Raw genomic sequence first — 26,715 nt, 5'->3', positions numbered from 1 at the left:
TAGATGAACACCTTGCTGGGGTCATTTGACCCCAGTAATCTTTCCTGCCATGGCAGGGGGTCGGACTAGAAGATCTACTCAGGTCCCTTCCAACCCTAGAAAATATGAAACTATATTTGCAGACACTCTGTTGCCCCAACCTATCTTCTCCTTCCATCCTCTCTCTCAAAGTAGCACACATAGCTGTGCACACATCCCTTAGTAGGCAATAGATCAGATGCTGCTCAGTGACACTGGTAAAAATAAAGGACAGCACCCGTAATGTCAGTGGAGTTATTCCCAGCTTGGCCTATACCAAGAATAGAATCTGACCCAGTCTGTGCTGGTATATACGGCTAGTTATTGTCTTCAGTGGGCATGGGAGAATATTGCAGAACCTTGTTGGGAGAAGAAGAAAGTGGACTGATTCATGGTATTTATGAAAAAACTAGTAAAAGGCACAGCTTACCTGGAGCTCTACTTTTAATGTCTGTGTTATCTTAAAACTAAAATTCAAAGCGAGGCTAGGGGAGCCCAACTCATACACTGAAACTAAAGAAAAAATGTGTACAAATCCCAGCCCAAGTATGACATGGTTTGGAAATGGAAAGCTGTCACCCAACATTTCCTTTCAAGGAAAAGGTGAACTCCTCAGTACATGCACACACACGTATTGCTTTGCAAGCTGGTCGTTTAGTATATGGCCCCATAGTTAAGCCCAACCCAACTTGGATAGCTCCTGTTAATGTGTAGGTGTCCCCCCACTCTGTCCCAATGCAAAGAACCACCATAGGTGGAAGAGCCTTGATGTGATAATGAGCCACAGTGAAAGATGTGGATAGAGGATCTCTATGTTTCATAGGCCAAGCATGACTTCAGCATGCTTTAAGAGGGCCTGAAATGATGAGCTGGGTGAACCTTTCTTTTAAACAAATTCCTGTTGCATGTTCCCAGAGAAGAACCGAAGTTATGTCATCTCCTCCTTCACCGAGATGAAAGCCTATGATCTACTTACCAAGTTTCCTGTGCAGTTTGTCGAGTATCCTGTTTTCATTGATGAGCTCTTAAGCAGCACTTGTCCTGTGTACCTGGCTGATGCATTGTTAGTAGAGCATGAGGGCATTCCCTCCCTGCCCTTCAATATAATGTCCTCTGGCAAGCTCTAGGGAAAGACAGAGTCCCTAGTGTTAGTCTAAAATGCTTGGATAGAACAGCGACAAGGATTTCTCTGGGTGATATATTTGATTGGATCAATAGCATAGTTAGGATAGAATTAGAGAAGTTTTTGGACGTAAGACATTCTTCTTCATGTTTTACTGGATAAAACAAAGACAGACATTACTTGCTTTTGGCCTTGATACCTTATTAACTCATGAAAAGTACCTAGAACGCAGATACCAGAGAGACAGTAATATTATCTCAGGGATGTGTAGCTCATGCCAAAGGCTCTCTAGAAGGTGCAATCAGGTACACCCAGTGCTTGTTCCAAAGCATGGAGCCTACCATGCAGAGCTGAATAGAAAGGCTCTGTCTTGGATATAACTTCTGATATTTATAATATGGGATGTTTCCAAGCATCCAATAGCCACTTAAAAGCTAAAGAAAACTATGATCTAAGGCTGCTTACAGACATGAAAAAAATAGAGCTTTACTTTCAGCTCAGTGCACCCTCACACCAAACCCAGCGTATGCCCAGAAGAGGCATTGAATTAGTTGGACTTGACTCACCCAATGTCTATATAGATTGTGCGCTTCAGCAGGGCTTTTTGGTGCATTTATCTAATAGCTGATTGAATCATCTTTAGATAAAAACATCAAAACGTCCTGCTGATGTGCCCAATCTAGACACTGGGGTGCAAGATCAGACTAACGCGCTTCCTCTTCTGGTCAAGCGCTGTTTGTTTGTTTGTTTCCCATGTCTGTAAGAGCCTATAACTGTGAGCAAGCCCCAGAGCACAGAGAGATCAGTAGTCTACTCTGGACCTGTTTCCTATAAAGTAACCACAGATGTAACAAGCAACAGATGAGCCGGATTTACCCCAAAGGCACCCGGATGGACTCATCCAACTACATGCCCCAGATGTTCTGGAATGTCGGCTGTCAGATGGTGGCGTTAAACTTCCAGACCATGGGTGAGTTACAAACTGTCCCAGGGCTTCTTCTAGGAAAGAGTTATGCTCAAATCCTGTGTTATTTCCTCTTCTTCCCTTTAATGGTGTTTCCCAGTACTGCCCTTGGTCTCCAAGCATGTTTGTTTTCTCTACTTCATTTCCTGTCACAATCTTCCTGTCTGACTTGGTGCCTGGCCTGCACCCCTTTTCCACAGAACTGGAAGGGTTCATACAGTCCTTCACTGCAATAGCTGTCTCTCTGGATGGACTCACACACATACTTTATGCAGTAGGTAATATCGTAGGCCAGTGCAATCTCATTTTTAATTCGTGTAGAGCATTCTGGTGCTGGAGGTCACGCCTTTCCCCTAAGGTAGCACACACAACTAAGTGCCAGTCTTGAAAAAGAGGAGCTGCCCTTTACCACACTCTCTGCTTTTCCCTCTCTGCTGCTGTATCCAGTGTGCTGATCTGAGAAGGGTGGGTTGCACCTTCTCTGTCCACTTCTGAGACCATCTGACAAGGGTGAAGCCATACAGAAGAGAGGCATCCAGGATCCCAAGTCTCTCCCTGCTCTCTCTGAGGATGCACAATGTGGTGGTGCAGGAGGAGATTTGTGGAATGTGGAGAGGAAAATTATGGGAGAGTGAAATGTGAAAGACTGAAGAGATTGTTTTGAATGTGGAGTGTGGAAAGAAGGAAGGGGAGAGTGGATGGCAAGGAAAGGAGCAGAGTACCTTAATATAGGAACAGACAAACTGGGATAGAGAGAGAGGGGAAAGAATGGGAGTGGGGGAGCTCAGGCTGAGGTAGAGGTACTGCAGAGGAGGCTCTTGGTCTAGTTTTGCTACTGGCTGTCTATGTGACCATGAAAAAGTCACTTCATCGCAATGCTTTAGTTTCCCCCTCTGGGTAACAAGTACTATGATACCTTTCCCAAAAGGAGGCTGGGAGGTATTTCACATTTGAAACATTGTGTGATCTCTGGATGAAAGATACTGTCTATGTGCAGCATTCCTGTCCATTCCTTAAAACATATCGTCTGTACTGGTGTGTTCTCACAGAAATTCCTCTCCCTGTGTCTGTTTGTCTGTCTCCTCCAGACCTCCCTATGCAACAGAACATGGCCCTCTTTGAGTTCAATGGCCAGAGTGGTTACCTCCTCAAACACGAATTCATGCGGCGTCCAGAGAAGCAGTTTGACCCTTTCTCTGTTCACCGTATTGACGTGGTGGTGGCAAGCAGCCTGTCGATAACGGCAAGTACAAACCACAGCACTGTGCATGCACAGGAGGGATATAAGTAGCGCCTATGTCCCCTCTGTTTATTACCCAGCAGGGCTCTTAATAGCAAACAAACCCATAACTTCATGTGAGAGTGTTACTATGGCAACTTCAAGGCCTTTCACTGTTTAAAATTAATCATAATCATAATCGCATGAAAATGGAAAATTAGCATCTGCCACAGGGAATGATCCATGGCTGTGATGATGCAGAGGGAGGATGGTGGAGGAAAAGAACAGAGACAGGTGAAGCTGGAGAGTGGGCTGGAGGAGAGAGAGAAGCGGGGGCAGGCAGCAGAAGAGGCAGCTCTGAGGCTGGAGGAAGTTTATAGGACGTTCCTACAGCTTTTTGTTTCTTGGCTTGTTCTTAGATTCTTTCTGGCCAGTTCCTTTCTGAACGCAGTGTGAAGACATATGTGGAAGTAGAATTGTTTGGGTTGCCTGGTGACACAAAACGCAAATATAGGACCAAACTGACCTCGACCGCTAACTCTATTAACCCTGTATGGAAGGAGGAAGTTTTTGCTTTTGAAAAGGTAACAACTCAAATTAAAGATCTCATTGACCACAGGGAGTGCTTTCTGGAGATCCCATGGGCTATATAGTCCTGAGAATTCATAGGCCCCTGAGGCTCTTTTCTGGAGATTGTAAGAGCCACACGTTCCTCTACAGATGGAAGGCTGTTGAGGACATTTTTGGAAATCCATGGGCCAAAAGGCTCTGTGTGCATCTTCAGCTAAATTTTCTAATCAGATTGGCCTTGAGAATCTCCAACCACAGGGAAACAAGAGAGGCAAGAGGAAATGCAGCTACGTTGTTGCTTCATAGTATGAGGAACAGTGATTTCTGGGACACGTCATGGAATAATGGGAAGTTGCAAGACAAATCAGGTTATGGACCCTGTACAGCTCTGCCCAGAAGTATTGATTTGGTGTTCAGCTATGAGGATAGGGGAAGGAAGCACAAAAGTAATAATAATTCTGAGCCTTGATATAGAGCCATACATGAGCAAAGACCTGTGAATATGTTAACTCCCATCTTCTCCCAGCACCCTTGTGAAAATAGGGGAAGCTTTTACTTTTGCCTTCAAGTTACATGTTACACTTAGACCATACTAAAGCTGTGAGATGTTAAGCAGTGTTAAAGTTAGAACATGCTGTGAGAAGTTGCATGCTAAGGGTTAATACTGTTTCTTGCCTGCACAGCTGTGACTTGCCACTGGAGGTTTGGTGAGCAGGGGTAGGCCTTGGAGCCAGGACACCCTGCCCTGGCTGGTGGTTGGGGGCCTGGGAGTGACGTACTGTACCTTGGGATGCACAGATTCACTGCAAATTGCCCTGTTATCTCAGCAGATTTGACAGAAGTTAGTCTAACACAAGCTAGGTAGCACAGCCAAGAGTTAACCTTCACCTGAAGTGCTGTAACTTTAAGACACTCAGAGGGCACTTAGCATGAATTAACAAGCTCTAGCATGCAGACGCTTGTGTTTTAAGTGCCCTTAATATGGTCTAAGTGTAACCTGTAACTTCACCTTTAGTGTAAGCTGATACTATCCCCAGCTTCTAAAACAGCTTAAGGGAGAAGGAAACATGCACTGACTTGCCCAAAAATACTGGGGCTAAGTCTTAGAGTTCAGGGTTGCACAAATGTAGAACTCTTGGTTCCAAAATGATACCTTTTATTAGACCAACTGAGAAATTGCAAAAAAAATAGCTTTTTCTGCAGTTCAGTGTTAGAGTTCAGGAGCCCTTGACTCCCACTCTGGAGGTCATTTTTGTAGCCCATAACGTCACAAAGTAGCTCTTGCCAAAGAGAGAGTAATTTCCTCCCATATTGGTTCCTGAAGTTGATTTTTCACATAGTGAAACAAGCACCCTGTTAGGAGTCAAAAGCATTGGGACTTTGACCTCTTATGCTTTCTCCACAGATTATGATGCCAGAATTGGCTTCCCTCCGAATTGTGGTTTGGGAGGAAGGGGGAAAGTTTGTTGGTCATCGCATCATTCCCGTTATTGCTGTACATTCAGGTAAAAGTGAAGCCTTTCTGTAGCACCATCTTCAGTGTCTGTTAGCACTGCCCTGGGACCATTTTGTCTCTGCACAGCACAATCTCAGCCTCAGCTAGACTGTGCACTAGAGCAGCTTAATTCTTCGGGGGCTTGGTACAAAGGAGGTGAACTATGCATTTCACTGTCTTGTCTCTACAAGATTCATCTGTAAGCAGGGGAGACCTTTCAAACTCATTCCAGTGGGCCCATTGTTTAAACAACAATTTCCTAATACAGCTGCATCCCCCATTCCCCATGTCACCACGAAGCTGCTGCATTCCCTGTTGGGCCTTTGGCCAGAAGGGGAGGGGACTCATTCAATCTCTTCTGCTTCCTTATTTCAGGCTATCACCATGTTTGCCTTCGCAGTGAGAGCAACATGCCCCTCACTATGCCATCTCTCTTTGTTTACCTGGAGGTAAAGGACTACATCCCTGACAGCTGGGCAGGTAGTGTATTGTGGAAACCTGACATAGTGTATCCTCTATGGAGCAGGAGCCCTGACTCCAAACTGTTGGTGTATTGAAATGACCCTGAGAAGTTGACTTTTATTCTCCCTCTGTGGGTTGGGATGATTTTATGTACTACTACTGCCCAACAGCCAAGAAAAGGATTACCTAGAGCAATGGTTCCCAATCTGTGGTACAGATATCACCAGTGGTACGCAGACAACCTGTCAATGGTATGCATTAACTGATTCTTATAGTTAACTTATATGACAAAACATATCATTAACTTATGACAAAAAATGACTGGTTGTTCTTAAAGCTGAACTGAAAACTTTGCTGGTGGTACTTAAGGTTGCATCATTTTAAATTGGTGGTGTGCAATCTATCAGAGTTTGGTAACCGCTTGACCTAGGGTATGAAAGTTGGAAATACTGTCAGGAAATATCTTTTTTTCCTCAGTTTTGAAGTGAGCTATTCAGGGAACATAATAAAGAATGCAAGTGTTGTCCTGATAGTGGTATGGGATACTCTCCCACTTAAAAATGGGTTATACAAGCAGTGGTGAGAGAGAGAGGAGGCCTCAGGAATGAAGAGAAGAATGGAAATCCCATTTTTTGAAGCACACAAGGAATCTTTAACCTGGCCAGGAGTAAAGCTGTGCAAAATTCAGCAGTTCTGACCCCACAGAAGTTAATAGAGACATTTATTTTCATTTTGATCTCTGGCTAGCTTATTCCTTTCCCAGTATGGAAGTCATTTAAACCCAAACCTAAAGGGAAACTCTTCTGAAATCACAAATTTCATATGAGTTCAATGTGGAGCCCCAAATCAGTCTGGATTCACACAAAATTAGGGTAGGCTGTATCAGAAAGTTTAGTGTACTCTTTACTAACCTTAGTTTGGGCTTCAGACTTGAGAACTTCTCATGATTCTCAGTTTTGTTGCAAGTATTTACACTTCTAGGTAGGGCTGAGGTGCAGTGAGAGACAAATGAAGGAAAATATATTCCCAGGACCAGAGAGTTGACCATCCCTCTTCATGGGGGATGAGGTTGGGGGTTTGGAAGTTATCAGGCTGGGCCTGAGGTGGAAAGATAAAACAATAGAAGAGGACCCAGCAGGGAGAAGGCCAGGAAGAATCCTGGCACTACCTGTGAGCAGGGTTTAATCAGGCTGCAAATACAGCCCTAAGGCAGTGAGTGCAGAGAAGGGATAGGACCAGGAAGGCAATCAAATGAGTCTTTTGACAATCTGGTGCTATTCTTTGTTTTTAGATCTAACTGTTGCCCTCTCCAACCCCATTAAGTATTTTAATGTCGTGGACAAGAAATCAGAGAAGGTGGAGGGCTCCGCAGAGGTGAGTATTCACAAGTGTTGCAATTGGACCTCGCAGATGCTGTTAAGTAATGAAATGGGATCTTGGACTAGTATCAGAGGACCAGAGATGACCAAGCAGGGTGCAGGGGCCCCGGGCAAATCAGCTGGTGCGCTGCCCCTGCATACCCGAGACACAAAGACGCCAGCAGTGGATTCGGCAGCAGGTGGTGGCGTGCCAAGTGGCTGTATGTGAAGCCAGCGGCTGTGGCACTGAGTCACCGCGGCTGCTCCACCCAGCTCTGCGGGGCCTCCCAAAGCATGTAGCACAAGGCAGTTACCCTGATTTGCCCCCCACCCCCCAAGAATGGCCCTGCAGAGGATTAACACAACACCTCATTCAATAAGTGACAGAAAGGCTTTATTTACTACAAAATACTCATGGTTAAATAAGCCCAAACCAAAGAAAAGCCCAGTATTTAGCTATAAGCTTATAATTTCTCACTAAACAGGCAAGAAAAGAGATGGTCTGCTTTTTCCAACTTCTTGAGATGGCTGGGGTGCAGCAGCAGCTCTTGTCAGAGAGATCTTTCATTCTTGAAGCGTGCACCCTGTTAGCCGTTTCAGTCCTCTTATACCATTTAGCTCAGCATCTTCGAAGCATTCTTGTAGTTGTGTAAATCAAGAGAGAGTCCCAAGCAATAACTGACAGGAACATCCTGTTAATCAAATTGCTCATTATTGGTTATCAGAAAGTTTCACTTCGAATGAAGTCCTAGTAAGTTTGTAACATATCAAGGAACTGATTAACAACCAGGGAAAACACAAGGTTTTGAAGAGTGTCCTTGGGGGGGGAATCAAGGGAACCACTAGACAAAACAAAAGTAAATTGGGAGGAAGTATCTATCACATATGGAGAATGACTCTTCCTGCATGCAACGGGTGCATCCAGACAAGCATAGTTGTGCAGTACATGGCACTGCAAAAGTGTTTGCAGTGCCACATACCACACAGTCCAGTGTTCTCCACACTGCAAGGGTACACTGCCCAAGTGTGTGCTGTGCCAGGTTTTTTCCCCCTACAGGTATCTTGTTTTTGACCCCTGGCTATCTAGGGGTCAAAAACAAAAAAAACCCAACAACAACAAAAAACCCCTGCGGGAAAAGAAAACTGCTGAAAAGCAGAGCTGGGCCATCCAGAGCTGTGCTGCAGCCCTGGGGAGCACCTAGGACCCCAGGTAAGGCTGCTGGGGCCAGCACAGTGCTGGCCACAGCCTCCCCTACCCCATCCAGGGCAACATGCCACATGCCAAAATGCACATGGCACAGGTGCTCCCCAGGGACAAATAGCTGTGGCACAAGGTGCACCCCTGCTACTTATCCCTGAGGAATCAAGTGTCTGGATATGCCTAATGTGAGCTGATTGCAAAAGAAATATTTACCATATTAATTACTCAAGGGTAGACATTTCACACGGTTACATACCAAACAACTAGGAGCCTGCTTAAAACCATCATAAATATAGTAATAGAAGCTAGAAGTGACATCATTATTTCTTCTCAGAAGAACCAGCTGCAAACTCACATCCTCTTGCCCTATGCAGTCAGCATCAGTGTATTTTAACTTGTGTGTAGGCCCCAGCTTGCACGAGTTTCAGAGTCATTGATGCTTCATGGGTTCAGTCTGAGACCATGTTGAGTGCTTACCTGTCTGGATTGTGTGAAAGTGGTTCAGTCTTTGAGGGGCAGCAGGGGCTTCAGTGCTTATGTTAGGAAAACTCTGATTCCTGGGGGCTATGCCAGATTCTTGGTATGATAATTATAGAGCTTACATAAGGTCTGAAAGACCATCCCCAGCTGTCTGGTGTTTCACAAAGCTGGGCAGATTAGGGCTGAGCTCTTGGGAGACCTCACTGTCTCAGGTTGGAAAGCACATTTTTTATTTGCTTGGGTTTATTTTTGTATTTTTTGGTCTTTTAGTCTGCAGCTCCATTTCCTGTGTCTTTCACTGTTGCACTGATTCACCTCTGACCTTTGTTTTAGAGGCCTAACATGCAGAGGAGCCTTATGCCAGCTGAAATCAATGGGATAGCAGATTTCACCATGAAGCTTAGTACCCCTTCTCCAAATGGACCAGAAGGTAAAGCTATAGATTTGAGTGGGACTCAGAGAATGAGAAGGGAAGATGACCATTGTCCAAATGTGAAAGGAGGGGATACCAAAAGGCATAGGGACTTGATTTTGGAAACAGAGCCTTCCAGGCTTAAGTCCCTTGCTTAAATTCAAACAGTGGTCAATACTGACCAAAAAGCGCTACCATCCAATGACTCTTCAGGGTCCTCTGTGAAAAGACTTGCTCTTTTCACTCCATTTCCAAGTGGCCAGTGGTATAACCATGCCAATTAATAGCATTGGCAATCTCAGTGGGTTAATCAAAGGTCCAGGAATCATGGAAAGAGAATTCTCTTCTTACCTCTAGCTGCCATCTCTCCGGGTCAGAGCTGAGACATATTGGTGCTGCACTAGGGAAGAAACTTACACTGTGAGCAAGGGCAATAAATCTGCCCTAATGATAAATAAGGAGTTAATTTGCCAAGGCTGAGGGTGCATCATCTTTTTGCCAGCAGCCAATTTGCTAGAAGATAAAATTTTGGAAAGGAGCAGAGATCAGATTAAGAGGGAGCTACCTTCCCAAGGTAAAATGGTTTCTCTTGTAATTAAGAACAACTACTAAAGTGAATTCATATTTAAAACAAGGTGAGCACCAGCTTTTATTCCCTTTACAGTAATATATCTAGGCCTAGGAGAAAGTCACTGGGTTTACAGCTGTCTAAATTTATGGCACCAGAACTGGTATTGCATTTTTCATTGATGCATGGCTTCCAACATGAGTCAGCTGAAATTCTCTCTTCTATAATGACTCCCCAACAATATATGCCCGGGATTCTTTCCCTTCAGAAATATATAAATACCAGACTCAAATGTTTCAGTTCTACAGCCATTTCCTGCCCCCCCCACACACACACATTTACATTAGTCCAAACCAACAATTTCAGCTACATTACTTCAGACTCTAATGGTGTCAAGAAGCAAATCAGGCCCCAAGCTCCTAGTGGATGGTAGGATTTGAGCTGTTCTGAGCAGACCAAATAGTAATCTGGCTACTCATATGCTGTCTGGCTTGTGGCAAGTATTTGTAACTCGGGCCAGTCCAACCATTAGGCAAACTAGGCAGTTGCCTAGGGGACCAAAATTATATGCAGAACAAAAGAACAGGAACATCATTCTAAATAACAGCCCTGGCTGGCTATGGCTCCACCTTGGTCTAAACCCTTTGGTTCGGTAACGGAAGAAAGAGTCCTGAAAAGATCTCAGAAATAAAAGTTCATTCTAGACTTCTTATTTTCCTCTGTATTGGAAGTGGTGGGGGTGCCGAGGTAGTTTGCCTAGGGCACCAATTACCTGTGGACCAGCCCTGTTTGTAACCATCATATAGATTGCAGTTCCAAAGTGCTTTCATTGCAGGTGAGAACATCACAGCCTAGTTAAATGCTGCTCATTTGATCTTAAACAAGGAGCATGATACAACAAGCCTCTCCAGTGGGGAGTGACAAGGCTACAATCCTCCCAGGCTTTGAGGCCTGGAAGTGCATCTGTCTGGGTTTCCTGAAAGTCTCGATTTTACTCAGACACCCCCATGGCACCTTCTTTCAAGCGTTATGGTGTTTGAGGGCAATTCTGGGAGTTACCGATTGCCTCTTTTGAAGTTCTGAGTGCTCTCATATCCCACTGAAGCCCAGTACCTCACATGACTGAGCCATTACTGACACTATGACATCGTATTTGTGACTTACTGAAGATTGTTAGATATTCTACTGATTGCTTCAGCTGACCTCTGAGGTGCCACCTAAAATCCATTAGTACATCAGGGTGCAAGGTTTCTTGAAAACCAGCAGAGATGGCAACAAGTGTACTAGATGCAGTAATGCAAGCCCCACCCCCACTCTCGGAGCCCTCACCCAAGAGTGGGAATGGAGGAAAACCCCAACAGCCCAGAGACGTTTCATGGTCCACTGCTCCATTTCAAGCCAGAAGTCCTAGAAGCATGTGAATGGGACTTCCCTTTGTGATTTCAGGAACCATGGCTGTGGGGAAGGAAGAAACTGTAAAGGAAGCTGCTAAGGAAGTTACAGGTAACTCCACCCTGCTTACTCATAAGGTTTGAGGCCCCAGTTTTATTTCATTATATAGTGGGGTGATGTGTCTGGTGTCCTAACACTAAATCCATGCTAATCAGTATTAACATCTCTATATACATCCTTGTGTGTGCGTATCCCACTGTAACAGGCTAGGACACCAGGGATGGCCATGATGCACGCTGCTGGTCACCCTGTGCCTGTTCTGCCCTTGGTCCCTTAAGCATTCTCCCCTTTCTGCTCCCCTGCCACACCTTAGTGAAAATAAGTACTTAGAAAATAAAGGTTGCCCTTCGGATCTGAGTGAGATCTCATCCACTCCTGAGCTTAGGTCTCAGTACTCAGCTACTTAGGGGCTTATTACATGGCTCCAACCATCCCTTACACCAGACCCATTCCTCACAGATGTCACCATCTGCCATCAAGCTGTCTCTCTATGCCCTCACCCAGGCACTTTGCCTAACTTGGCTACTCCTAGGTGCAGCCCTGGGTCCCTGACCCCAGTCTCATCTCTCCCAAGGCACTGGGCCCCTGATCCTGACTCTGCTCTTCTCTGGACTGTGGGTCCCTGACTATTGTTGGTCTCCAGCCATGGCCCTCCCAGCCATTGGTCCCTCTCCCTAGACCGGGTTAAGCAACCCCTCACATGTGTGCTGAGCATGGCACGCAAGGCCATTTTGTTCTGCACACCACCACCAGCCCAGGGTCTAAGCAGATGCTGCCAGCCACAGAGCCCAGGCTGCTCCCAGCAGGCAGCTGAGAGGCTGGAAGCAGACAGGGCTCCGTGGGCCAGCTGCAGCTGGGAGGCTGCAAACAGCTGCTCTGGGCTCCAGCATGTCAGCACTCCAGCACCCTCCAAGGTAGACATTGTGGTTTTTTCGGCACTGTGGCCAAAAACATTGCCTAGCCCTGCCTTAGACCCTGGCCCTGTTCCTAGGCCAACTAAGATCTCTGAGCTCCCTGGCCCCAGGGGTCTCCAGCTGTGGCTCCTCCTGGGTGCTGCTCCTAAGCCAATTCAGACCTCCGGGCTCCCTGGCCCTGGTTGCCCCTCCTGAGCTACAAGTTGCTGACTCTGCCTTTCCACCCCTTGCAGACTATGGGTCTCTGACCGTCCTTGTTCTCATGACCATCCAGCTGTGGCCCTGCTCTTTGGATTTGGCTCTTATCTTTCAGGCCCTGGCCCCACTTCTGGGCTGCTGAAACCACTTTACCTCCCCTCATTTCAGCCTTAAATCAGTAGTCTGCTTACCCAAGCTTTGGTGTTTGCTAGGAGCCTGGCTGCAGCCCTGCTGCTCAGCTCTTTGCATCTTGACTGCCAGGATCAGATTACTGCCCCAGCTCAGACTCTGGGCTTATATCCTGTAAGCCCTACCCCCTTTTGGGTCATGGGACTTCTGATTGTCTCCTGGGTACCTGCAGAGTGCTCCATTGCAATCTGTCTTCTCTTAAAGTAGCAGGAGCACCAAGCCTCCTGCTGCACCCACATATTAACGTACTTGAGATTCAACACGGGGCTCTTGTAAACTGTAAGCAGCAACTGTATGAAAAAGTGAGTCCATAGGTTCACTGATTCAGGCCAATTGCCCATAGCAGTATCAACCTCAGCCCAGGCAAAAGAACAGCAGAGAGCTTTGTCATCTTTTTCCCTTCTGACCCAGGTAGGACACTTTTTGTCTTCCAGCACAAGTAGTTGCAGGATGGCTAAGTTTATGCTCAGCTGCCAATGACCCAAGGAGACCGGGCAGTAGCTGTAAATAGCTGGAACACAGCAGCCACAGCTGCATTGATTTCCTGCCTCAGGGCATGTCCTCAACACATGCTCTGCATGAGGGGATCCTGAGGGAGACAGCCCAGAGCTAACACAGCTAGCCCTATCCTGCACAGGAAAGTTCCTGTGTTTGAGCAGTTCCAGATCTGCTGCCTGTGGCAAAATGTCACAAAACAACTATTCTGTCTCTCAGGAAAGCTGATGTTTTTACTGATGTGCATCCAAGCCAGGGATCCACCAATTGCTGTGCTGGCCTGGTGGTTGTCCTTGTGCAGGGGCCAGTGTTGGAAAAACAGCCTGAAAATAAACAGAAACAAGAATATGGAAGGGAAAGTCTCTGTATGGAAAGGAGGTGGTTAACCAGGCAATCAGGACTGCTGATTCATTGTATTTTAGAGCTGCAGACGGCCAGCATTGAGGAACTGCAGAAGATGAAGCTTTTTCAGAAGCTGATAAAAAAGCAAGAAAAGGAGCTGAAAGAGCTGGAGCGGAAGGGATGCAAGCGCAGGGAGGAGCTGCTGCAGAGATACTTGGTCCTCTTCCCAGAGCGGGGCAGCCAGAGTGGCAAGTGGAAAATGTGCTCTGGGAAAATCCCAAAGAAAAAAAGGTATAAAATAGTGCAAGGAACTACCCTGTGTTAAGTGGAACTTAGGAGACCTCGCTGTTCCCACACGCTGGAGTGCTTCCCACAGAGAAACAGGCCTAAGCCATGTGCTCCCCCCCCACCCCCCAACACAGGCACGGGCTGTCACAAACTTCTGTGGCTTTGCAGGGTATCGCATGTCCTGTCTCAGTGGGGTACTTCTTCATGCAACAAGAGGTGGCAGAGTATGGAGAATGGTTAGGCATCACCTGTGCTGCTACAGTGTCCATTATTCCTTTACCTGATGTTGCAGGAGTCTGACTACAGAGGAGATCAATGCAGGAGTGAATCCTGCTGAGATGGCAGACTGCACTGACAGCCAAGTCTTGGAACTGAAGGAGAGCCTGGAGATAGACCTCAACCAACTGGGGGAAGAGCTCTATGATAGCATTCGGAAGAAGAAAGAGCAGCATGCCACAGAGGTGAGGCCTGCACATGTACTTCTAGGGACTTCCAGACATGGTGGGACCCACCCAGGGTGTTGCAGCAATAGGAGTTATACCTCAGTTAACTGCCACCAGCAGAGCATTGTAGACACAGCCAGGTGCAAGGATGCCCCTGAACACATCACCAGTGGCACATGGAAACAACGTGACATTCCTATATACTGCTTCAGTTGTTATCAAAGAATGCTCAGGCCCTTACTGCCCCCAGAGGCACCATGTTCACACAGCATCCTCCCACCACACCCACTCTGGGTCCAGTTCTAGGGGCCTCCCCCTCTTCCTGCTTCTCTTGAGATATGGGAGCATTTTGCATTTGCCTTCTGTCACAGTCTCTCAGACTCTTACTGCTGTGGAACATACTCTAGAGGCCATCAATAGCTGTAATGCCCTCAGATGAACACCCACAGGCAGAACACTCCCAGAGAGAGAACGCCGGAAGTCCGAACACAGCCCAATGACACCACCCATGACTTCCTGCAAACTCAGCGCATCCCAGAGGCCCTACATAATGTGCACTCATTGCATCTACACTCGCAGACCAAAAGGTAGGAAACTGCACATGCAGTATAACCTTCAGTACTGTGACAAAACCCACAAAGACAGCTCCACTGATAGAGGCCAGCTATAGCCTGCCAGCACAGTTTGGTCCACAGGCATCAATCTAGGTTTCCATAGCCAGTGTTAGGTAGCTCCAAAACCAAGCTGATTAACTAGATAGTATACCTGATGGGCAGAGCAGGGAAGTCAGATCCTGACTGCACTGTTTTTTGATCCTTTGAACAGCAAATTGCCAAAATAATGGAGTTAGCCAAAGAGAAACAAGCAGCTGAGCTGAAGGCACTGAAGGAATCATCAGAAAGGTAAGCTCTGAGCATTTGAGCAGCAAAGGAATAATGCAAGCCTCTTATTCAATATAGGGCTTTTCATTAATAGTCCTCAAAGCATTGTGCTGAGGTTGGTAAGCAGTATTCTTTTTACTATACAAAAGAGGAAACAGAAGCACCGAGCAGTTACTTGACTTGCCCAAGGTCACTCAGTGAGTCAGTGGCAGAGATGGGAAGGTGGCTCAGGTCTCCTGACTCCTCTATTTTGCACTTTACAGGTAGTTTCACTTAGAGACATTTTAGCTGGTCAGCCTGTTTTAGCTGGCCGGCCCTTTTTCTCCTAGGGAGATAGAAATATAGGACCAGAAACAACTTCCTGGATCACAGGCACCCATCCCCTGCTGTCACAACCATCACATCTTATCATCCCTTTCATAAGCTGGTCCTGGTCCACCTTAAAACCAGGGCTGTTCCTTGCTCCCACCTCTCCTCATGGTCTAGGTCTGCTCCTGCCCCTCGCTCTCCTGATGATTAGCAGTTTCCTCTAATTTCCTGTGTAACTATATTCATGGCTAATTTGTAAGCATTTGTTTTTGTACTAGCACTACCTTTAGCTCAAATAACACCTCTCCCTCCCTGGGTTTAGCTCAAGTGTATTTATAGGCAGCAATTACATCAACTCTCACCCTTCGTTTTACTACCCTACAAACCAAACTCTTTTAGGCTTCTCATGTATGAGCATCTGTGTTCCTCTGCTTATCTTCATGACCTTTCTCTGTCCCTTTTCCACTTTGAATATCTCCCCCTTGAACATGAGTGCCTGGAACAGTTTCCAAATGAGCTCTCACCAGGCCGTATGTATAGCAGCATTAACACTTCTCCATCTCTCACGGAAATAACTCAGTGGATGCATCCTGGGATTGCACTTGCCTTTTCTAAGGACTACACCCCTGTCACATGTACAAGTGCCCTTGCTTATCTGCATCGTGTTATGAGCTTTATAGTCATCAGTCGCAGATGTCTGATTTTGTCTTGTTTTTCTCTTTGGTTATTTGCTATTCTAATTCCCTTATAAGTTTTACGTTATGTTCCGTGCCATATGTGTGTGCCTTTATTTGAACTTTTTGTGAGCTAGATTTCCATTTTTCCAAAAATATTTGTTTGCCTCCAGTAGCCTCCTTGTATAACCCATCTTTTGTTCCAAGTACTCTCTTGCTTCCTTTTTTCTTTAGGGGCATGAGTCTGTTAGGAATGTTCTAAAAGACACCACGTGTAACAAGGTGTTGAGAAGTAATGAGTATGAATTTGTTTGACTTACACATTAGACCTGGGTTATTTTCTCCTGTCTCCTGGATCTGACTCACCTTGGGTAAGGAGCATCTTAAATGCTGTAAACAAAAGGTCTTATTTTAATTTTAGGTCTTTTATGACATTTTCCTTCACTAACAAATTTGCTTTTCTGGGGTGTGACACACTCCAGGAGTTTATTTGTGTATCAGCCTGTATTTCATAGATCTAAAGTATGCAATGGGTGATGGTCTTCCCATCCATGATGCATCCCTTTCGCTACAGTGATATTAAAGAGGTGAAGAAGAAGCTAGAGGCAAAGCGACTGGACCGAATCCAAACCAAAATCCGGAGTACCAGTGACAAGGCTGCTCAGGAAAGGTACCACAGTGGACAATGCTGGGTGTGGTCTGCCCAAAGTACAGTCCATTTCTGGGGCAGTGCAGTGCACTGTAGCCTCTGTTGCCACTAGGGAGATTCTGAAGGTGGCTAAGTTGGCCATGGAAGGGAAACCTTTATATGGTGTTTTTCCTCCTATCTTTTATTTCATGCCCTCTTGGAGGAAAGCTCTGCTGTTGGTTGGTATGGTTGACCTGGCCTGCCTCTCCCAACTTAGCAATCACTTGTTGCCATCATGTCCTGATATACAGGCCCCTATGCTCCACAGGAAAAGTGTCTGCTCTCTAATGGCAGTAGCTATGTCCCTACTGCTGCCTGCATTCTGCTCTGTGGTACTTTCCTCCCTGTACTGCTATGTGCTCTCTGTGTAAAGGAGTCAGAGAAATCAGTTCTATGCAGTGCATAAGCGGCCAATCTCCCAACTCACCTGCGGAGCAAGTGTTTAGCATCTCTCAAAGCCAAGCCTAAGGAGTCCATATGCAGATACTCTGCATGTCATTAAAAACAGATGAAGATTTTTCAACTGAAATTCCCAAACCCTGACAGGAAAGCAAGCAAGCAGGGAGGAGAGTCTCCATATGGTATTTATCTCAAGGGTGATCAGCTGTCCTTGATTTTAAAAAAAAAAAAAAAAACAACCACAAATTCTCTTATTATAAACCCCAAAATCTGTGATTAAAATGAAACACCGCTATATATAGAGAGATATCAATTGAACACAATGTTTTATTGATATATTTACAATATTAAAGCAATTTGGTAGCCTACTCATGCTTCAATCACTATGATAAAATACGTTCTAAATACCTATATATTTTGGTATTGATTTTTATCATAGAAAATCAGAGCTCCCTCTGCCTTTGCTCACCAGGATGCAGGTCCAGGCCCCTTACTCCCCATCCACAGACCCCCAGCCCTGTCGGTGCCCCTGACTCCCCACCCCCACTCCCAGCCCCTTGGGCCTTCTGGTGCCCCTCACCTCCACCCACAGCACCCTGCACTCCCCCAGCCCTGCTGGAGGGAGCCCTCACCTGCCAGGCCTACAGAGCCAGGGACCCAGGTACACAGCCCCCTACCCCCCATAGCAGTGGCTGAGCCCCAACTGCTGCCTGCAGGAGGCAGCAGCTGGTACGGCCTCAGCAAGGAGCAGAGTGCGGAGCCCGGCTCCTCCTCCCCCAGGGGCCTCAGCACAGCCCATGCAGGGGTGGGTGCAGGGCAGTGGGGTGGGGGGTTGGCTCCCTGCCATGGTGCACACTCCCAGGATGTGGTGGGAGGCACGTGCCCCCCAGATCTGAATACAGGATGGGGGTGGGCTGCCTGCTTCAGGCTTGGGCTCCCCACCCTGATGCCCTTCTCCCAGGGCCTTGGAGCTGTGAGGGACAGCTCCATGCCACCACCCCCACTGCTGCAAGGTGCACAGGTTTCGTATCGCCAAGGCAGCACAGAGCTTGCAGCATCAAGGAGCTTCCCCGCCTAGCCCACTCTGCCCTGCCATGCTGGGTCCTGCCCGTTGGGCTGTGGAGACCCCAGGAGGAGAGCAGCAGGGTGGGGAGCCCACAGTGGGCAGCCTGCCCCTACCCCTGCCCCGCACACAGATTGGAGGGCACTGGTCCTTGCCTTTCTCCCAGGAATGCGTGCAGTGGCGGGGAGCTGTCTCCCCTGCCTGAGCCCACAGCAGCCAGCTTGCACCTGCCCCACGCACATATCTTGCTGGCCCCTGCCACCACTTCCCAAATGAGCCACCCACGGCTCCATCCTGCCCTCCGCTGGAGCCCTGCAGCCGTGTATTTCGGCCCCATTCCCCAAATCCCATGCACTGCCCAGCTGGGCACCAGCCCCAGCCCTGTTCTGCCCAACTCCCTCCCTATGGTGGCCTTAATTCCCCCACCCCCACTGCACTCCCAGATTTACCTGCGGGAACTACTCTCCAGGCTGCCTGGTGGCCATGTGCATATACATGCACATGGTGCCCCCTGCCCCATTGCCCTTCTCCCACTCCCCCCAGCCCCTTGCAGGCTGGAACTCTGCCAGCTTGCAGAAAGCTCTTTGCAAAAGAATAGAATCTACACGTTTCTCCACTTAATTGAAAAATCCACGTTTTTCTTGGCTAAAAGGGAACATCCACTTTTTTTTCCTGTGAGAAACTGAAAACCTGGATCCCTGGTTATCAGTATTGCCATCCATTTTTATGTTTCCCTTATCCTAGCTGATCTGTGCTCAGCTTTATTTAACCTCTTAGGACATGTCGCTACCCCTTCCACTGTTCTTCTGAGAGTACCTCCAAGAAGCATGCCCTGCTCATCGCCTCCACGCACACCAAACCTGGAAATGAGGCAGTGAAGCCACTCTGAGAGCACTTTCTGCTACCAATGCAAGCACACCAGAGATCTCTCTCTCAGAAGCTGGGGGGACCCTTAAGGCAGCTTTACTGCCTTGTTTCTGGGTTGAGCAGGTGGACATGCTTCTTGGCAGTGTTCTTAGGAGTGCTTTGGAGATGAGACAGACATGTCCTTACTGGGATGGCAATGCCACCTCTCTCTTTTAACCATTCTTTTTCCTATGTGAAGGCTAAGAATGCTTCCCTTCCCTAATACTCCTTACCTAGACATGCCCCACCTGGCTATACAAGCATCTCACACTAGGCTCAAAACCAGCTCCTCCAAAAAGCTTCCTGTTATAGTCCATGTATAATAATTTGTTAGCATCCCTCTCAATTAAAATATTTCTTTAGCTACTCAGTAAGATTTAGTGCCTGTTAGCTTGGAAGATAGATTTTTTTCTTATGCCACTTCCATTTATACTGCGTATGTCATAATAATTTGTACTTTATAAGCCCATTTTTCAAATTGCTACTTCCACTAGTGCATTTTTATACAACATAGTGTACTTCCAGGTATAAATTATTTGCCTTTCTATATGGATGTGAACAGCACTATATTAAATGTGATATTTCATGGTAATTTTATTGACATTTGACTGACGGAGGCCTTCTGTAAAGATAACAGATGAACAGGATTTATTTTATTAATAACTGCTGCTCTTGTGTTTTTGAAGATTAAAGAAAGAAATTAATAATTCACACATTCAAGAAGTGGTGCAGATTATCAAGCTGGTAAGTGTCTCCAGAGAAACTTGCTGTACTATCTTTGTTTTTGAAGATGATGGTGTGTGTATATATGAACTATGGCTATTTCATTTGCATGAGCCAAAATGGATTTCTTTGAGGTGGCTTATCCTGTCAAGCTGGCAGCTTGGAGTAAATGCATATTCAAATCCATAGTGGCTCTGGTTTCTGAGATTGTGGCATTTTTCACCCTATCTCACTAAAGATACCTACAGCCTCACCAGGGTTTCCTTAAGAGCTGGAGACAAGGCAACACAGGTGTGATTTCTCCAGGATTCTGCAAATTCAACCTTGTAGGATGCTGCAGAGAATATTTTTTACCACCTCCGTTCAGTGATATGGCTTTGGGCCCTGGCATCACTGCAGTGTTTTTAGTCACTCTCCATGGTTATAAATCTGTAGCTGTGGATCCTCTAGGGAGATCCTCCTCAGTCCCCAGCAGAGTTCTGCCTCTGATGAGCAGACACAGACCTGGTGTACAGAGCATGTTTATAGAATGAGTCCCCCAGTATTGAATCCAGGACTTTGAGTACTAAAGAAAAAATTCCACTGGTTGGATTAGAGGGAAAGGCAACACAGACTTGGCAAGTTACATGCAGCTTTGGCTATTCTAAACTTCCTCTGTTGTAGAGTCATAGGCCCACATTGAGTGTGTCTGGTGGCAGAGAAGGGTTGGGATTGTTTTACAACATAAATGTGAGAGTTTGTTTTATTCTTCTAAAGATGACAGGAAAGGCAGCCATACTTCAACAGAAACTGGAAAAGAAGCAGGCAGACTGTTTGCAGAAGATCAAGGAGACAGAAATCCAGGTAAAGGCAGGGATAAACCCAGGATTTTATGTGATTATTCAGTACATTATATCCTAGACTTAACCAGGACTTGGGCTATTTTATGAACACCCTTCAGCTATTCAGAGTAACATTACGTATATCACGTACCCCTAGTTCCTCTCCAAGTACATCCTATGCAAGTTACAGTGAGAAGCCAAATGATTTAGATGACTTGAAACACATCTCTGTCACTATGCAAGTTGACAAAGAATCCGTCTATGTGTGCTTTGCTGGCTTGTATGACCTGAGTTAGTGAGCTTTGTGCAACTTCCACCAGGCTAGTTTAAAAATCACAAAATGTACAAGTTAAACTGGCACCTTGGTTGAATAGAGTAGAGTAGAGACTTTTGATTTTGAGATGACCCCCCCACAAGCAGGGTGAGATAACTGAGTGGGATTGTGATGAAAATTAGTGCTGTCACTTCCTTGATGTACATGTACTTGAGCTAAAGAACTGCAGCCTCCTGCTCTTGAAATCCAACCCCTTGCACGGGTAGAGGGAGATAGTCGTGCTAGTGTGAAGGCAGACAGGGCAGGGCAGCATCTACGAGACCAGCAGATTCAGAGAGATATAAGCTTCTGTAGGCAACCAACTTATTTTGTAAGAAGCTATCAAAGTAGGCTATCACCTATGAAAACGCATGCCTCTCTGAACCATAGTTTCATAGTTTCATAGATTTAGGGTCGGAAGGGACCTAGTAGATCTTCTAGCCCGACCCCCCGCCAGGGCGGGAGAACAACAAAACCCCAAAACAAGAAACGGGACTCAAATGAGTCCAGCCAGGTAGGCATCCAGCAACCAGATAATCTCTAAGGGTGCTTACAGGCATGGGGGGGGGAACCAGTGCTTTACTTCCAGTTCAGTGTGCCCCCACATCGAACGCACGTGGCCAGAAGAGGAATCACATCAGTTTGACCCAGCTTGCCTAAAGTCTGTATAGCTCATGCACTTCACTGGGGCTTTTATCTAATAGCTGATGCAATCAGATCGAATAGGGCTCAATTCCTGACACAACACTGCTGCAAGCAGAGTTGGAAAAACTGAGATTCTGCCCTATTATGTTCAGTTCAGTTTTGTTCATTTAGTGATAGCTTTGTGTTCCAGCAGCCAGTGGATACTGGGGCTCAAGCAGCCTCATGCACTCCCTTGTGCAATCACATGTGCAGCCAGTTTTAAGATTGGGACAGCCATGCTTTAAATTACATCAGCAGGGACCAGCGGACTGTGGCTTGGGAATGAGGAACCTGGACCTGCATCCTGGTGAGTGAAGGGGGTAGGGGGAGCTCTGATTTTTCCATAGTAAAAAACCCAAAATCAAATAAGGCTCAATCAATATCCCTGTTGATTGAATCAACTATTAGATAAAAGCTCCAAAAAGCCCCACTGAAGTGTGAGAGCTACACAGACACTGGGAACAGGTCAAGCTGACATGATTTCTCTTCTGTTAAAGCAGTTTTGTTTTGTTTTTTCCATGTCTGTTAGCACCCTAAAATATCATTCCACTCTGCCTTCCACCCCTTTCACTAGCACTCAATTCACTTTCCCAATTGAAAATTCAATGCAACCCTGTTGGAACTGAACTTTGCATTTTCTCCTGTGTTACAGAGGTGAAACTAGGTCAAGTGTCATGCACTGAGTGGTTTTTCTGTTTACAGCTCCAGCAAGAGGCATTGGCAGAATACAAGGAAAAAATGAAAACCCTTAATGTGGAGGTACAAGATATGGTGAAGAACTATATGAAAGTCTGCTCCCCTTTGGAGCCTGAAATCAGGAAGGAAGAGGTCCTGAATGCCAGTGAGGGAGAACAAGGCATTAAGGAACAACTAGAAGAAAAGATCCCTGTAGCTGAGATGTCAAGGCTTGAGCTATCCAAAGCTGAAACTCAGTATGAGGAGATATCTGCACAGAACCAAGAAAGCAAATTCTGAGAGAGAATCCTCCTCGCTCTTCCATGTCTGGAAGAGTATTTCCAGCACTAGTGGGGTCTGTAGTAAAGCTATGGACATGAATAACCATCATATATAGGCAGAGCCTTTCCCTCCAGGGACTTGTATCAGTTGCTGAAATCCTTCAGAAATTTCCTACATTATTATCCTTCTAAATATGGGAGAGAAAAGGTTTGAAGGCATCAGCTGATGAGAGGCTAGATCTTGGTCATGTTGTGCATGACCTTAGCATCAGGGCATTTCAGCAGCAAGAAAGGCTCTGTGGCTCTCAGTTCTAACAGGGCCAGCTGTCCATCATTATCTGAGACTTCAGCAAATGTATTCTGTTTATAAGAGAGAGCATCACTTATGGCACCCCATGCCATATTCAAACAGCACATCACTTTCCTCCTCACAAACCTAGTTAAATAGTGCTAGTTGAACAGATTCTGGCCTGTTGTAGTCTTTCTGAGTTCTTTGCAACAGAGGACTTGCTCTATTTTTGTTCCATAGTCAAAAACAAGTGAAAGTGAAGAGCTGGCATTTTCCAAGGGTTACCCCAAGTCTGAAAAACAGGTGGAAAAACCACTACTGTAGACATTATTGCATGGCTAGGCTGGTGCAGCCCTCTAGTGGAGACATGGCATATGCCAGCACCAGTGCCGTGGAAAAAAAACAACCCACAACAAAACCTTAAGCCATCAGAAACGCTCAGCTATCAGCAGAGCTACATCTATATCAGGGATCTTGCTGATAGGCATGAAAACATCCTATCGTCAACATAGCTATACTGGCAGAATTGTGTTGCATAAACTAAGCTTTAGGGAAGAATTACAATTAACATTTTGCTTGTCCTGCAGTACAGAAGACCCCATGAACTGTACATAACACTGCCTCGCACAACAGCTTTCCCCCCAGTTATGCCACTTTCCTCAGTCATTTCTAGCACAGGCAGTTCTCTCAATGCCAAGTGGCAAGCCATACATGGCACGGTGTGTAATTTAAAGTACGGTCGCCCCAATCTTAAAACTTGCTGCACGTGTGATTGCATATGGAAGTGCATGAGGCTGCTTTAGCTCCAGTATCTACTGGCTGCTGGACCACAAAGCTATCAAGCACTAGATGAATAAAACTAAACTGAACACAACAGGGCAAAAATCTCTATGCCATCTCTTTTTCCATCTCTCTGCTTGCAGCAGAGATGTGTCAGGAATTAAGCCCAATTCAGGGGTCCCCCGTATAAACTAGAGTAGTGTCTGCCTGTGGGGCCTAGAAGCAGATGTAGCAGTAGTTCACTGCCTTTTCATCATGCTTCCACCTTGTCCCCAACCAGTACTCCATACATCTCCTCCCCAAGGCCTGGGCAGGGGGGCTATCAAAGAGCACTTACACCAGTTCTGCAGTAGCTGTCTATAGGATTTTTGTGCACGTCACCTTAGTTCTGTCTCTGGCCAGTGCACCCTTGCAGCATGATTTATGCACACCAGTTTTCATACACATTATCTTGTAACAGCAATGCAGTTAACTCCACTGGAAGCAGTAATTTTACCTTATTACATGATACATTGCGTTTCTGTTAGTGCTTTTATCTCTTGTTAGGTGACTCAGCCCTGAGAGCCATCTATTTGTAAACAGTGAGCATTAATTAAAAGCAAGTGGGAAAGGATATGATTTGGTGCAAAAAAGAACCAGGAATGGGTAGATTGTTTCTGTGGAGCTTCATGCAAAGGTGCACTAGGAAGATGACAGTGGTCAGCTTCTCCAGACTTACCTGTTCAGGATACAGTGGAACAGACTCCTGATATCTGTAATAGATGTCTGTTGCCAGCAGGTGCAAAGGACCAGGTCAGCAGCTCTGAATGCCCTGTCTGTTGAAACAATCCCCTAGAACTTAGAGCTGCCATCTTTAGTGTACCTTTGTGCTGCTGGAGCACAGAGCAGTCTCTCTCTATAGAAGCTTTATCTAATTTGAACTGTCTTCCAAGTCAAGCAAGAGAGGAACAAATAAGAGAATGTGCTTCTGGTTTTCAGAACCTTTATGCTTAATTTGATAGGCAACACTGGAGGGAAAGAAGAGGTATTCCTGACTAGAGAGATGCTACAGATTCCCACACACAGATTTTTATAGCATTAGATGCTGCTACCCAACATGATATTTGCCATTGTAGAACTGTACTTCTTAGGTTTATAGCTGGCCTGGTGTGGCAGACATAGGTAGAGCGGTCCTGCTGAAAAGAGTGATTACTGAATGAAAACCGTTGCACCAAAGTACTACAGTGATGAATGTATTTTAAAATGTAGCTATACATGCAGTTAGCTCAAAACAGATACCAAAGACAAGAAGGTCCTACTGTACTCTGATGTCCAGGTAAAGGAGACTTGTATCTTCCTTGTAGCATTGCATTGGCATTGAAAAATACACTGTTTTTATCAAAAGCTGAAGGGATTGTGCATTGTAAAGTTGTGATTTAATTTATTTTATAAAAAATAAAACATTACATTTCTATAAAACTTCTTACACCTTTTTTCTTAGGGCGAGGTAGGTTAGTGGGAACAAAATGGATAAAAAATGTAGCACAGTGCAGGTGGGTGACAACAGGAATATTAAGTTTCCATAGTTCTCTATTATCGATACTCACTGTTCTCAGCTACTTTCCTAATTCTAAACAAAAAGGGAATTATCAAGAGACAGGAAGGTCGCTTGATTAGTATACTTACTACTGGTGACAGCCAGACAAATTATGAGCCAGAGTAGAGATGTATTTGTTGCAGATGGCTATCAGCAAAGACACAGGGAAGGGTATTCCCAGCTGCTGGGTGGGAGGCACAGCTGGATGCTGGGCAGGGTGGGGTGGCACGTGGCTGAATGTGGAGCAGTGGCACTCCATCCCCACGCACCCGTGCATACCACCCTAGGGCCTTCTCAAGTACCCACAGGGGTACACATATCCCCGGTTGACAATCTCTGACTTAGATCATGCTAAAGTGCACTAAAGATTGTCTGCACATTAGAGCTCATTAACTCATGCTAAGTCTGAGGCCACATCCAGATGTGCATGGACATTTGAATTCCCAGGGACAACTAGCAGCAGCATACCTTGTGCCACTGCTAGTTGTCCCTGGGGAACACTTGTGCTATGTACGCTGTGGGGTGCACACTGCGCCATGCATGCATGGGGTAGGGAAGGCTGGAGCCAGCACTGGGCTGTACCCAACAGCCTCACCTGGGGGCCTCCCGGGGCTGCAGCAGCAGTGATCCTGCTGCACAGAGCCTGGCTGGCAGTGGAGTGTGGCTCTGGCCAGCTAGGCTCTGGCTTTGGGCGGTGCATGGTGCCACTATGTGCACTGCTCCACTTTTTTTTCCGGTATAAAAAACCCATCTGCACTGCTCCCTTGCAGCATGGAGAACAACTGAATGTGCACCACAGACGTGTCTGCCATGCTTGTCAACGCGGCCCCAGTGTCTTGCAGTTACACCACTTCAACCAAGGATTAACTCTGGGCTGTGCTACCTAGTTTGTGTTAGGGTAACTTCAGTCTGCTCCCCAAAGATAAAATGAGCAATCTGCAGTCCTTCAGCATCCTAGGATGTACTACTCTCAGATCCCCCTCACTCTCACCCAGAGCAGGACTACAACCCAGGTGTCCTTCTGGCCATGCCCCTACTTGCCAGACCGCTAGTGGCAAGTCAGAGCTATGCAGGCAAGAAATGGTATTAACTCTTAACATGCGACTCGAACACCGCTTAACATTTCAGAGATTTAGTATGGCCAAATGTACATGTAACTTCACCCACAAAGTGTGTCGAACAAAAACAAACCAATAAACAGAGATAGGAAAAGCCACAGCATACATAAACTACACTGAAGTCATTGTTTCTTTTCTTCACCACTGATTGCTCAATATACCCATATGATAGAAAATTAAAACTGTAAAGGACCTTAGGAGGTCATCTAGTACAACTCCCTGATCAAGGGAAGATCATCCCTGTCTAAGCTACCCCAGCCAAGCATTTGTCAAACTTGCACATCAAAACTTCCACAGATGGAGATTCCACAACCTCTCTAGGTAGCTTGGTTCCAGTGCTTAAG

At 46.1% G+C, this 26,715-nt stretch overlaps 1 protein-coding gene across 1 annotated transcript in view; it reads left to right on the top strand.

Moving 5' to 3' along the window:
- Positions 1-24,847, top strand: part of PLCB2 (phospholipase C beta 2) — an 83,968-nt gene extending 59,121 nt beyond the window's left edge. The window contains exons 17-32 of the mRNA XM_019518997.1: positions 934-1,018; positions 1,987-2,111; positions 3,194-3,348; positions 3,744-3,908; positions 5,300-5,399; positions 5,765-5,869; positions 7,143-7,225; positions 9,224-9,320; positions 11,317-11,373; positions 13,541-13,751; positions 14,041-14,209; positions 15,017-15,093; positions 16,630-16,725; positions 19,798-19,855; positions 20,591-20,677; positions 22,355-24,847. Coding sequence (XP_019374542.1) covers positions 934-1,018; positions 1,987-2,111; positions 3,194-3,348; positions 3,744-3,908; positions 5,300-5,399; positions 5,765-5,869; positions 7,143-7,225; positions 9,224-9,320; positions 11,317-11,373; positions 13,541-13,751; positions 14,041-14,209; positions 15,017-15,093; positions 16,630-16,725; positions 19,798-19,855; positions 20,591-20,677; positions 22,355-22,627 — 1,943 coding nt within the window. The 3' untranslated portion in view covers positions 22,628-24,847. The remainder of the gene's footprint in view (positions 1-933; positions 1,019-1,986; positions 2,112-3,193; positions 3,349-3,743; positions 3,909-5,299; positions 5,400-5,764; positions 5,870-7,142; positions 7,226-9,223; positions 9,321-11,316; positions 11,374-13,540; positions 13,752-14,040; positions 14,210-15,016; positions 15,094-16,629; positions 16,726-19,797; positions 19,856-20,590; positions 20,678-22,354) is intronic.
- The last annotated feature ends 1,868 nt before the right edge of the window (positions 24,848-26,715 follow it).

This window comes from Gavialis gangeticus, unplaced genomic scaffold (assembly GCF_001723915.1).
Source record: "Gavialis gangeticus isolate Ggan-Ray unplaced genomic scaffold, GavGan_comp1, whole genome shotgun sequence".
Classification (NCBI taxonomy): Eukaryota; Metazoa; Chordata; order Crocodylia; family Gavialidae; genus Gavialis; species Gavialis gangeticus.
Note: the sequence above shows the minus strand (reverse complement) of the source record. Positions and strands in the feature narration are given on the sequence as shown.